This window comes from Carlito syrichta, unplaced genomic scaffold (assembly GCF_000164805.1).
Source record: "Carlito syrichta isolate Samal-C Ts95f unplaced genomic scaffold, Tarsius_syrichta-2.0.1 Scaffold287498, whole genome shotgun sequence".
Taxonomy (NCBI): Eukaryota; Metazoa; Chordata; class Mammalia; order Primates; family Tarsiidae; genus Carlito; species Carlito syrichta.
Genome location: NW_007231594.1, coordinates 334,461 through 347,355, shown reverse-complemented (window position 1 = coordinate 347,355; position 12,895 = coordinate 334,461). Strand labels below are relative to the sequence as shown.

General features: G+C 39.7%; 1 protein-coding gene across 3 annotated transcripts in view; it reads left to right on the top strand.

Moving 5' to 3' along the window:
- Positions 1-11,627, top strand: part of SENP6 (SUMO1/sentrin specific peptidase 6) — a 32,228-nt gene extending 20,601 nt beyond the window's left edge. For all 3 annotated transcript variants that reach the window (XM_008052766.2, XM_008052765.2, XM_008052764.2), the window contains 6 exons: positions 32-462; positions 5,164-5,267; positions 7,350-7,438; positions 8,741-8,809; positions 8,910-9,060; positions 11,095-11,627. In XM_008052766.2, coding sequence (XP_008050957.1) covers positions 32-462; positions 5,164-5,267; positions 7,350-7,438; positions 8,741-8,809; positions 8,910-9,060; positions 11,095-11,301 — 1,051 coding nt within the window. In that variant the 3' untranslated portion in view covers positions 11,302-11,627. The remainder of the gene's footprint in view (positions 1-31; positions 463-5,163; positions 5,268-7,349; positions 7,439-8,740; positions 8,810-8,909; positions 9,061-11,094) is intronic.
- The last annotated feature ends 1,268 nt before the right edge of the window (positions 11,628-12,895 follow it).

Below are 12,895 nucleotides of genomic sequence, written 5' to 3'. Positions count from 1 at the left end.
TATATTTAGTAGTTTCATTTGTTTTTTGCAGTGCACACTGGTTTTTGGCTGTTGTTTGTTTCCCTGGTTTGGAAAAACCAAAGTATGAACCTAATCCTCATTACCATGAAAATGCAGTCGTACAAAAGTGTTCAGCTGTAGAGGACCGTTGTATTTCTTCTCCTCCAGCCAGTGAAATGGACAGTGGTTCACAAAACTCTTCAGCCAAGCCTGTAATTAAGAAGATGCTAAATAAGAAACATTGCATAGCTGTAACTGATTCGATCGCGGGACAGGAAGAAAGTGACCCTTGTTATCGGAGAAGCATATGCAGTGTGAAATGCGGTGTGAAAAAAACAAATCACACTGCAAGTGAAAACGAAGAATTGAATAAGGGAGACACTGCATGCCAGAAAGTTGTTGATAGGACTAAACGTGAGAATGGTCCACAGAATGAAGGTTTAAGCTCTGCACACCATACAGGTATGTATCTAAATGTTTTGAGGGAATTAAAAAATTCAGAATAAGTTGAATTTTTAATAAAATGGATTAAGATTCTGTTTAAAGGATTAAACTGTTGTTTTGTTTTAATCAGGTTTAATTTAACTTAAAATAACATTCACACTGGGGTATGGTGGTACACTTCTGTAATCCCAGCTTCTCAGGAGGCTGAAGCAGGAGTTCTCTTGAGTCCAGGAGTTCAAGACCAGCCTGTATACCATAGCAAGGCCCTGACTCAAAAAAAGAGTTTTTTTGTTTTTGTTTTTAACTATAGCTTGCTGAGCTTTGATGAATGTCTGCAGTCATATAATCACTACCACAATAAAAACTGAGAACCTTTTCATCTTTCCCCCCAAGTCTCCTTTTCCTCCCATTTGTAGTTAGTCTCTTCTCAGCCCTAGAGACCACAGTTTTAAAATTATAGCACCAGGTTTACATTTTCCACTTATAAGAACTTGGATTTATAAATAGTAGTTGTACAGTCTTAGATGTGTAGCCACGTTAGTTTGGTCTTCTCAACTTACAAATTGGTAAATTTAGATCAAGTGGCCTGGGCAGAAATTAAATCTTTCACCTCCAAAATAGTTGTTGACATTCTAATAAAACTTGGTTCTTTATTCCTCGCTCTCCTTCACTGTTTTTAATGGAAAGAGGAGCACTGGATCCATCTCTGCTTTTTTATTTCCCTTCAGCTCTAATAAATTTTTTCCCTTAAATCAACATGGGCATATTTCTAGCACCTATTAAGGAAATCTAGGTTCTGTTAAAGTTCATAAATTTCATATCAAATCAATTGTGTAATTTCCTCTGTGACCTACAAGTAAAAGTAATCTACTCTGTAAAAACCTATAATATGCTGTAGTATGTGCCTGGCAAACTTAAAAAATTGTGGCCGGGCATGGTGGCCCACACCTATAATCTCAAGACTTTTAGAAGGTGAGACAGGAGGATTGCTTGAGGCCAGGAGTTCAGTTATGCCTGGTCAACATAGCAAGACTCTGTTTCTACAAAAACAAAAATAAACTTTCTTAAACTGTGAATATAATAGATGTATTAGTTTTTTTTTTGTAACACCTTGGAACTAGTGCATTTTCTTTGGGTGAAAAAAATTGGTATAGGAATAGAAGAAATAGTGTGAATTCAGAAAGAATCTATCCAAAATTGAGAATATTACACATACTCTTGGTACTTGTACCAGCTTGTATTATTTTAGTGAGTCAGACAGCTATTGTTGAACCTATTGTAAGAAATCTTCTGAACAGGAAAATCTAGAGATTAGTGGCTCCTGAGGACTTTTAGGGACAGGCAGGTGGGGGGGTGGGAATGCAGGGAGAAGAGAGTGATAGCTGGGGCACAGGGTTTCCTTTTGAGGTGACGAAAAGGTTTTAAAATTGATGGGTTTGGGGGTTGCGTATGTATGCAAATATACTAAAAACCATTGGATTGTATACTTAAAGTGGGTGAAGTGTATGGTATGTGAACTAAATCTCTGCAGAGCTGGTTTTTTTTTGAGTTGGAGTCTCCCAGCCACTGCCACCTTGACCTTGACCTGATGGGCTCAGGCGACCCTTCCGCCTCAGCCTTCCAAGTAGCTGGAACTACAGGCACGCGTAACCGTGCCCAGCTAATTCTTTGATTTATTGTAGAGACGAGGTCTCACCAAGTTGACTGGGCTGGTCTCGAAACCCTGGGCTCAGGCATTCCTTTCACCTAGGCCTCCCAAAGTGCTGGGATTACAGGCTTGAAGAGCTACTTATTTTAAAGTCTCCTTTTGGTCAGTAATCGCATGTACTTTAATGAGAATCCAAGTAAATGAATTAAAGTGCTTGACTTAAAGTAATGGGATGAAGCGTAGGACTCTGCATACACAAACTCCAGAGAGACCTGGTGCCTCCTACAAGTTAATGTTCTGGTCAAGTAACAGCCATTTGAGTAAATAACCTCAAAAATACTAGTGGTGACCCAAGCTAAAAATAATTTATGTTATGTAGTTGGTCTTCTTAATACCTGTTTACCCCATTTGTTAACTTTTAAAATATAGTTTTTTATTTCTTTTTAATATGGCAGCTATATCTTCTGAAAGAAAAGAGTTCTGAAACAAATTGATTTTATAATTTTTGTGTGTGTGACACTGAAATGCTTATAATGTCCCACAGTTTGAAGAATGGTGTTCTAGAGTGAGTCTGTGCATTTTTCAATAATGAGGTCCAGCACTTTTATCAGATGTTTCCAAGGTTTCACTGACCCAAAAGTATGTTAAGTAGCAGTGCTTTCTAGACATGTCTTGACTCCCTTGGAGAGGATGGCCGAGTATTAATGTGCTGTGTACAATGATGAGTATTCGCAGTGCCAGGGTAGAGAGCGCTTGGCTGAGATCTGATTGATAGCTCAGTAACTGAGTTCTGTTGGGTCTGCAGTATAGTTGGAAGGATTAAAATAATTTTAGACTGTTTCAACATCATTTTAGCCGTCAAGCACAGTTACAAGTGCAGACGATTGGTGTCAGTAGCATGCTGTAGTAAACGAGTGGAATTTTATCTTACCAAGAGGTTAAACTTTTAAGGTCAACTGTGGGAAAGCAATTAACATGTGTCATCATTCCTTCCACTTACTGTTTTTTCAGTCGGCAGCATATGAATAGTTGACTTGCCGTGGTGAGTGAGAAATGTGTGTGTTTAAACCCTCGAATCACACTCAACTCCTTCAGAAAATCTCGCTGTGTGGGAAGCTCTCAGGAGCGTCATGACACTGAGTTGTGGCCTCTCAATTTACTCCAGGTCCTTTGTCTGTTGAGTGAAATAATGGAGGGAGGTGTCTGCATTATTTGCTATTTTTCTCCTGCTTTCGAAATGCACATCGTTTAGTTTATGTCAGCCAGGTATTCAAGTGATGACAGTTTCTGTAGATAGGAGTGATGTGCAGCAATTTTATGTTCTGTAGTGTGCCAACGATTCCTGTTATTGGACATTTAGGTTATTTCAGACTGTTATAGCCTCCCTCGTTAAAGCTTTCCAATAGCCGGGCTCGGTGGCTCAGCCTGTAATCCCGCGCCTTTGGGAGGCTGAGGTGAGTGGATTGCCTGAGCCCGCGGGTTCGAGACCCGCCTGGGCAACTTGGCGAGACCTCATCTCTACAATAAATCAAAAAATTAGCCGGTCGTGGTAGCGTGTGCCTGTAGTTCCAGCTACTTGGAAGGCTGGGGCGGAAGGATCGCCAGAGCCCAGCAGGTCAAGGCTGCGGTGGCCGGGAGTGTGCCACTGCCCTCCAGCCTGGGCTACAGAGTGAGACTGCAACTCAAAAAAAAAAAAAAGATATCCGACATACCTAGTACAAAAATATTTATCTGTCTACTTGCATACATATATATGTAATATATTTAATCATGTAACTGATACCTAGTTTCAAAATTTTAATGAATTTTAGAAATTAGCCAGGCATGGCGATGTGTACCGTGTACTCCCTGCTACTTGGGAGGCTGGGGTGGAAGGATCACCTGAGCTGAGGAGGTCGGGGCTACAGTGAGCTGCAATTTCGGGCCTGAGTAGTAGAAACCACTATAATTGACATGTCAACCTTTTTTTTTTTTTTTTTTGAGTTGGAGTCTCACTCTGTCGCCTAGACTGGAGTGTGGTGTCATGCTGCCAGCCACCACAGCCTCGACCTGCTGGACTCCGGCAGTCCTTCAGCCTTAGCCTTCCAAGTAGTCAGAACTACAGGCGTGCACTGCCATGCCTGGCTAATTTTTGATTTTATTATAGAGACACAGTCTCACCAAGTTGCCCGGATGGGTCTTGACCCGCGGGCTCAGGCAACAGGCAATCTACTCACCTCGGCCTCCCAAAGTGCTGGGGTTACAGGCTGAGCCACCGAGCCCAGACTTTGTTGTTTTTTTGTTTTTTGGTGGTTTTTTTGAGTTAAGAGTCTCACTGTGTGGCCCAGGCTGGAGTACAGTGGCACACTCATGGCCATTGCAGCTTTACCCTGCTGGACTCAGGCCATCCTTCCGCCTCAGCCTTCCAGGTAGCTGAACTACAGGCATGCACCACCATGCCCGGCTAATTTTTTGATTTATGTGCAGAGATGTGGTCTCACCAAGTTGCCCAGGATGGTCTCCAACCTGCAGGCTCAGGCAATCCTGTCACCTTGGCCTCCCAAAGTGCTGGGATTATAGGTGTGAGCCATGGCGCCCAGCCAATCTTGGTTTTTATTAGCTTGTTTATTTGCTATTTTTATTTTTTTAAATCAGTCTCTGTTGCCCAAACTGGAGTGCAGTGGCATGATCACAGCTCACTGCAGCCTCTACCTCCTGGGCTAAGGCAATCCTTCTACCTTAACCTCCCAAGTAGCTAGGACTACAGGTATACACCACCACACCTGGCTAGTTTAAAGCTTTTTTTTTTTTTGTAGAGACAAGGTCTTTCTGTGCTAACCAGGCTGGTATCAGACTCCTGAGTTCAAGTGATCCTCCTACCTCAGCCACCCAAAGTGCTGGGATTACAGGTGTGAGCCACCACATTCAGCCTAGGTTTTTATTTAAAGTAACTTACTTTATGTTTGTGATATTACTTACTAAGGCATATTTTGTATCCTTAACAAATATATCATTAATGACTAGCATGAACATCATATACTATGAGTTATAGGCATGGCCTTTTTTGTTATATAATGTTTTTATTGATTCAGATGGCTTAAGCAAAATCAGACTAAGCTATGGTGATGAATCAGCTGAAGGTGGTAAAATGCTTGAAGAAGAACTCATCGACTTCTCAGAAGATCAGGATAATCAGGTAAACTTAATGCTTAGCAAAAAGTTCTCATGTTTTCTCTAACAAGAAGCTTTTCTTACTGGGCCTGGCAGCATGCCTGTAGTTCCAGTGACTTGCTGCGATGGAAGGATCGCTTGAACCCAGGAGTTCAAGTCCAGCCTGGGCAACACAGTGAGACCCCCGTCTCTTAAAAAATGAAGAATTTAGCCCGGCTCGGTGGCTTAGCCTGTAATCCTGTGCCTTTGGGAGGCTGAGGTGAGTGGATTGCCTGAGCCCGCGGGTTCGAGACCCACCTGGGCAGCAAGACCTCATCTCTACAATAAATCAAAAAATCAGCCAGGCATGGTAGTGCACGCCTGTAATTCCAGCTACTTGGAAGGCTAAGGCGGAAGGATCGCCGGAGCCCCGCCGGTCGAGGCTGCGGTGGCCGGGAGCTGCCACTGCACTCCAGTCTGGGCGACAGAGTGAGACTCCAACTCAAAAAAAAAAAAAAAGAAGAAGAATTTTTCTTTGAAGTCTTTTTTGGTTTGAATCAGAGTCTCACTCTGTCTTAGCCTTGACCTCCTGGGCTCAGGCAGTCCTTCCCCCTCAGCCTCCCAAGTAGCTGAGACTATAGGTGCGCACCACCATGCCTAGCTGATTTTTCTTTAAAGTCTTGTAAAGCAATTTCTTCAAACAGTAATTTGCCGCAGCTTATGGATGTGGATCACATCTCAAGAAACAAATTCACTTTGAGGACACACATTGCCAGGATGAATGTGTCAGTGCTGCTGTTGCTTTTGTTGCTGCTGTAGTGTGGACTCCACCTGATCGTGGCATTAATTCCTCTCCCGCACCCAGCCACCACCCCGCCCCCGCCTTCCTTCACAGTGCATTTCAGGGCCCTGCTTAGCCTTTAGTCCAACTTGACAAGAGGCGGATGTTTGCCTTTTCAGTTATGTAGTGCATAAGTACAAAAACAAAGTGTTCTTTTCACTTTTCCCATGACTTTTTTTGTCTTCCCATTTATACTGAGTGTATTATAACATACAGACCATATTAAAGTTAACATAGATACATCCTCATGTTTCCTTAGAATTTCATTTGCCCTAATCAGCATTACTAACACCAAGAATAAAGTGTGTTTTTAAAAATATTTTGTAGCTTCAGTTAAGGAGGACTTTATGTTGAGGGAAAAGTTGATAAGAATTCTACCGTGTATCATTTATTTCATTTTGTGATCTGCCTTTAGTTGTTAGAACAGACTTCGAGTTGTTCAGTAGTAAACATGGCTCTGTACTGTGCCATTTTTCTTTCTTGCTTAACCTTCTTATGAACAAAAGCCATTTTTTTATTTCCCTTGGTTTACAATGTGTGGGTGTAAAACAGGGTTTCTCTCTCCAACATATGCAGGGATTGCATTCCTGGTTGATAATGAGCTCTCATTCTCAGGCTCCTTTAGTTAGAGCAATTACCTGTGATGAGAACAAGTTAATCCACTGGTGCTTTATTATTACTACTCTGTCTGCTATTAATTATTCCACTTATAAAGTTGTCAGATGCTTTCTCAAAGAACAAAAAAAGCATTGTTTGTCTTACATTCAAGAGATTGTACAGAATAAGGACACACTTTTTCTAAGTTATTTTCTCTCAGCTGAAGTGGATATATGACTTTCTCAAGGTGTCTCCAAAAACCCCTTAAATATTTCTGATGTGAAAGATTATTCATGTAAATATATGTTATTCATGCACTATTATTAAACAACTGTCTTAGCCAACAAACTAAGTCTCTGTAAAAATAAACAAAATCAAAGCAGTAATATTTGATGGGAGAAAAATCAGTCATAATATATACAGTCTTTAATTTATTCTAGGCTGAGTAAGTAGATGTAACAATTTTCTATAAACCTCTGATAGTCTCTTTTCATTAAAATGTCAGTGTTATGGCATTAGATAATTGGAATCAGGTAACATACATTTTCTAGTGTCTCATCACCTAAATAGAAAATTGTTTTTTTTACATGTTTGTTACAAAGATGCTTGTCCCTGATGGTGCTATTTTGTTAGGTTATTAGTTGTTTATATTGCGTATTTTCAGTATTAACAGTAAGCTGTCTTTTCTAGGATGATAGCAGTGATGATGGATTCCTTGCCGATGATAACTGCAACTCAGAAATAGGACAGTGGCATTTAAAGCCCACTATCTGCAAACAGTAAGCATTAACTATGTATCTTGTAAACAACGTGCTAATATTTAAGTACACTTAAGAGACATCACTGGACATTTTTTGTTTAAACAAACACTTTACCAAAAACTCATAAATGCTGCCAGACTCATTGAGGACACTTGGGGCATGGTGTCATGTCATCCTCCGCGTGTCTCTTCTAGTGTCTGCCTATGTGCTGCACACATGTTTCAGTAGTGAGCCACTCTTCCTTTCGGTATATGTATATCAAAACAGTGGGTTGGAGTTTACATGGGTCCCATAGCTACTTCCTGATGACTGTGGAACGACTCAAGGAAGTCCTAAGGGAATGTTCCAGATGGGCACCCCAGGTGAGAGTGATCAGCTTTGGATTTCAGGTTTCTTCTGAGGTCTCTCCAGAGTTGCCAGATTTCTCAGGTGAAGTATTACCTGTTTTCCAGGCTTTATCTCCCCTGACCTTTTTACAGAAAATATTGATGAAAACTCTTTTAAGAGACTTTGAAAATCTAATATCATTTATAAAGGAGAATAGAGACACAGAGTAGTTAAAGAGTCTGCTCTAGATTCCAGAAAATCTTGGCTAGGAAGATCCTAGATCATGGCCTGACGTGGTGGTGGTTCAGGCCTGTAATCCCAGTGCCTTGGGAAGCTGAGGCGAGAGGATCGTTTGAGGCCAGGAGGTCAAGGCCACAGGAGCCATAACTGTGCCACTGCACTCCAGCCTGATTGACAGAATAAGGCCCTGTCTCTAAAAATAAAAATTAATAATAAAGAACCTATATCCTTAAACATCTCAGGACCTTTGGTACTACGTTAGACTTCCTCACTTGCACTTACAACATAACTTCTCAGAATTAAGAAGTTGAAGGTCAAATCTGAGTTACGCAGAGTGTTCTGAAGCAGAATCTTGCAATCAAGCACCACATTCTAAACTGAGTCTCTAATGTGATGATTAATTTCCTGCTTTGTTGTCTACAGTAGCTTTTAGTTAAAAATTGGATTACTTTCCTTCTTTTTTGTGGCCCTGCTTTTGTTTATTTGGAGTTTGGGAAAGTTCAAATTTTCAGAATTATTTTGACTTCCTCCTAATTTTGAAGTATTTTTAGGACCCAGCTGTCAAACTTCAGCATAAAATATTTATAACTAAGATACGATTAAATTAATACTCTATAATTCAATATTTAATGTAACCATAGATACTTAAATATTATTGGGCTATAGTGTTTGTATGTGTCTATAAGTTCTTAATCTTCTCATGCCTTTGTAGCGTGAGGAAGTGATTGACTTTTGGTCATCTCTACCCTGCAGACCTTGTATCCTGCTTATGGACTCGCTCAGAGGCCCTTCTCGATCGAATGTTGTCAAGATTTTAAGAGAGTAAGTTCAGAATTGTACCCCACACTGTTTCGTATTCGGGTAGGGATGAGAAACTGTATTTACATATGTGTGTATTCTTGCGATGTGTGCATCATTGCAGGTATCTGGAAGTGGAATGGGAAGTTAAGAAAGGAAGCAAAAGAAGTTTTTCCAAAGATGCTATGAAGGGCTCTAACCCAAAAGTGCCCCAGCAGAACAACTTTAGCGACTGTGGCGTGTACGTGCTGCAGTATGTGGAGAGCTTTTTTGAGGTGGGTTTCAGTTCGTTGGCTCTTATATAATGATAAAATACTGCACTTGACTTTATGTTAGTATAAAACACAGTAGGTAAATATTTTCAAGAGTTTGAAAATTGATGTTTTAACAGTTAATCCAGGGAGCAAAAGCTTCTGAATTGAAGAATTTTTAAGGCATAAAAATACTATATAGTTCATCAGATCCAAGGCTTGTTGAATTCATTCTGTCACTGGTCAAACTGTCAGTCAACTTGCCATCTCCACTGGCTCTTTTCGCCTTAGGAAATTTCTCCCAAGATGCCGACTGCCTCTTTTACCCTCTTTTCTCTTCTTCGCAGATGTATTCCTTGAAGTATTTATGTTCGCTGTCTCTAATTCTACAAATCCCACTTGCTTCTCGAATCTCTCACATCTGGCCTTATCCTTCCCCTTGTATGAAAGTTGCTCTCGACCTCCCATCACCATTTGATGTTGCCAGCTGTTTCTTCCTCATTCTCTTGCTTTGACTGAGAGGACAGTACCACACCTACCCCACTTGGGTATTCTTGCAGTAGTCTTGACTCCTCCCTTCTTCACTAGCCGTGCATTGGGGGAACCACTAAGTCCTGGGAGTTTTATCATTTCGTGTCACATATGTTTATTACTTTTCCCCTGCAGCCACTTTCAGTATGCTGACATCACTTACTTTTTTTTTTTTTTTGAGTTGGAGGCTCACTCTGTCACCCAGACTAGAGTGCAGTGGCACGCTCTGGGCTCCGGCAATCCTTCCACCTCAGCCTTCCAAGTAGCCAGAACTACAGGTGCATGCTACCACGTCTGACTAATTTCTGATTTATTGTAGAGACGAGGTCTCGCCAAGTTGCCCGGGCTGATCTCAAACCTGCAGGCTCAGGCTATCCATTCACCCTGGCCTCCCAAAGTGTTGGGATGACAGGCTGAACCACCGAGCCTGGCCCATCACTTACTCTTAAGTAGCTGCACCAATCTCTAACTAATTCCTATGCCTCCTACCTTCTGTTTTTTCACAGTTGTTCTACAAAAAACACAACTCAAATCATGTGACTTTCCTGCTTTAAGCAACATGTGGCTTCTTGTTGCTGTTGATTTAAAGACTAGAATCTTTCACACAACTTTATAAGCATCTATATGATCTAATCTCTGTCCAAGCTTCTGACCTTATTTTCTCGCCATTTTCACTGTACCATTCTTTTTTTTTTTTTCTGCGTCCAGGCTAGAGTGCAGTGGCACAGTCATGGCTCACTGTAGCCTCAAAACCTCCTGGGCTCAAGCTGTCCTCCCCGTCTCATCCTCCCAAGTAGCTGAGACTACAGACACTCACCACAACACCTGGCTTCTTTGTTGCTTTTTTGTAGAGTCAGGGTCTTGCTTTGTTATCCCGACTTTTCTGGAACTTCTGGGATTAAGCAGTCTTCCACCTTGACCTCCCAAACCAATGGAATTACAGGTGGGAGCCACTGTACCTGGCCAACTCTAGCATTTTGTATACCAGCCACCTGAATGTCATTTAGTTTGTCATGTTCTTTCTTGTCTCTAAGCCTTGATTCATATTTTCTTACCTGGAATATCTTCCTTATTGCTTCTTATTCGATATACCTTGGCTGGCCAGTGTCTACTCATTCTTCAGGGTTAGCCTAAACATCACTACGTCTTGGACATGTGTTGCCCCCATATGTATTTTCTTGTACTCTATAATTCTGTCATCCTACCTGTCATATTCATCGTTTCAATTATTGAACTATTGGTCTGTTTGGACTAAAGCTGGCAGGCCTTTATATAAAAGGTGGGACAGGTTTCTTTTGCAACTCTCGGTTCTGCTTTTGTCTAGTGAACACATCCACAGCCTGAATGTAATTGAGTTAATGTGACGGTTTTTTTCTTTTTTTTTAAGTTTTCAAACACAAAGTTTATTAGAGAAAGAAGAGAAAAGGGAAACTTCATGGCAGAAAGACCTGCCATGGGCAAGTTTTCAAAGAAAATCTGCCCCGTTATTATGGTTTTCTAATTCGCATTTAATTTTTTTATTTTCAGAATCCAGTTCTCAATTTTGAACTACCTATGAACTTGACAAACTGGTTTCCTCCCCCAAGGATGAGAACGAAAAGAGAAGAAATTCGAAACATAATTCTGAAGCTGCAGGAAGAGCAGAGCAAAGAGAAAAGGCAGCAAAAGGACACTGGCTCAGCAGAAGTACCTCTAGGCGAGGGGACTGAACAAGCCAGCAGTGTCTCGGATTGACTGTGTCTGTGGCTTGTCGGGCCTGCCTGCAAACGCGAAATGAGTTTCCACTTTGGATATATACAGTACGGAACTGAAGTGCTCACCACTCAGAGTGACTTGGAAGTTTTAATGCTTGTATAAATGTCATATAACTGATTTCCAAAGGAGTATGTATTAAGTAAAAGTCTGTAAATATGTTAATGAGGCCAATTTTTTCAGCATTTATAATTATTTTTTTCACTTGTTAGGAAGCTTTTGTTATGTATTTTCTGTTAATAGTACTTAAAATTGCAACTTCTAAACACAAAATAAATAAAAAGAAAATATTTATAGGAGGAAATGAATAATTTGATATTCTTTAGTGAACTTGTATAATTCCTCAGTGGGTGTGACATATCTCATGGAATATTCACGTGTCTGTGGTAGTCTTTTGACCCTTGGCATTTGTTCCAAAATAACCCAAAATATGAAAATAAGATGAAGACATGCTTGTATAGCCAAAAAAAAAAGCAACAGCTTTTTAATTTATGCCGTGTCCAGAGAACTTAAGAGATGTAATAAATATTTACAGAAAGAAGCAGTATTAAGAGCAGTTCCAAAAAGAAAAAAAAAGAGAAAACCATGAATTATACTCCTAAAAAATAAGTATACTTGCATACATTATTGTCAAATGCATTTCAGAAGATGTCAAAGACTCAGGTTAAAACTATTTTGGTAAGTGCAGCTTGAATTTTAAATATCCCGTGTTAGCTTTCTATGTTATAGTTTAAAGTATGCTAAATCTTTGTGATGCAGTTAATTGATAAACATTTTAAATCTGTGTAAACACAGGGATGGAAATAGGAATTTGCTATTTTTTGTAATAGCTTTTGCTATTTTTTCATTGCTCTCTTTCTTCTTGTTACTTCGATAAGCAAAATATCAAACTTTTTGCTTGAGTTTTTCAGTGTAAATTATTTTTACATGTAAAAGTACTGTATTCAGTCAGTTGCAAAATGCAGCAAAAGTCTCCTTTGAATTTCCCTTTGAAAGTACTAAAATGTGATGGTTTTGATGATAGTTTTACAACTTGTGTAGGGATCTTGCATATATCTGCAGAAATTAGTCATTATTTTTCAAATGAAATGGTATGCATTTCTTTCAAATTAACTTTGAGACTTGAAATATACATATATTTTAAAGTCTTTTTTTATTAAATAATTGATTTAACTACACGTATATAAAAAATGGTTAAGAATAAAAAGAAGGCCATTTTTAACATCAGCAATTATTTTATTTCTAATTTGGCCATCTCTGGCATTGCCACCAACCTTTTAGGCTATTGTCTTGAATTTAATGATGGATGTGTTTGGGGCAACAGGAATGTTAACAACAACCAAAAAACGTCTATTGAGACACACTCAGTAAGTGAAATATTAAAATGTCAGCTTAAGGTGGGTCACCATTAGTGGTATCAGTTAAAGATTTGTTTCTATGAGCTATCTTAATATTTGTTATTTCTGATTTTTTTTTTTTTTAGTAATGACTTAGAGCTGTTATCTTAGGCTCAGATATCTTAATTAGTTCAGATATGAAAAATAAGAGTTTAACTTTATTATTATTATTTTTCTTT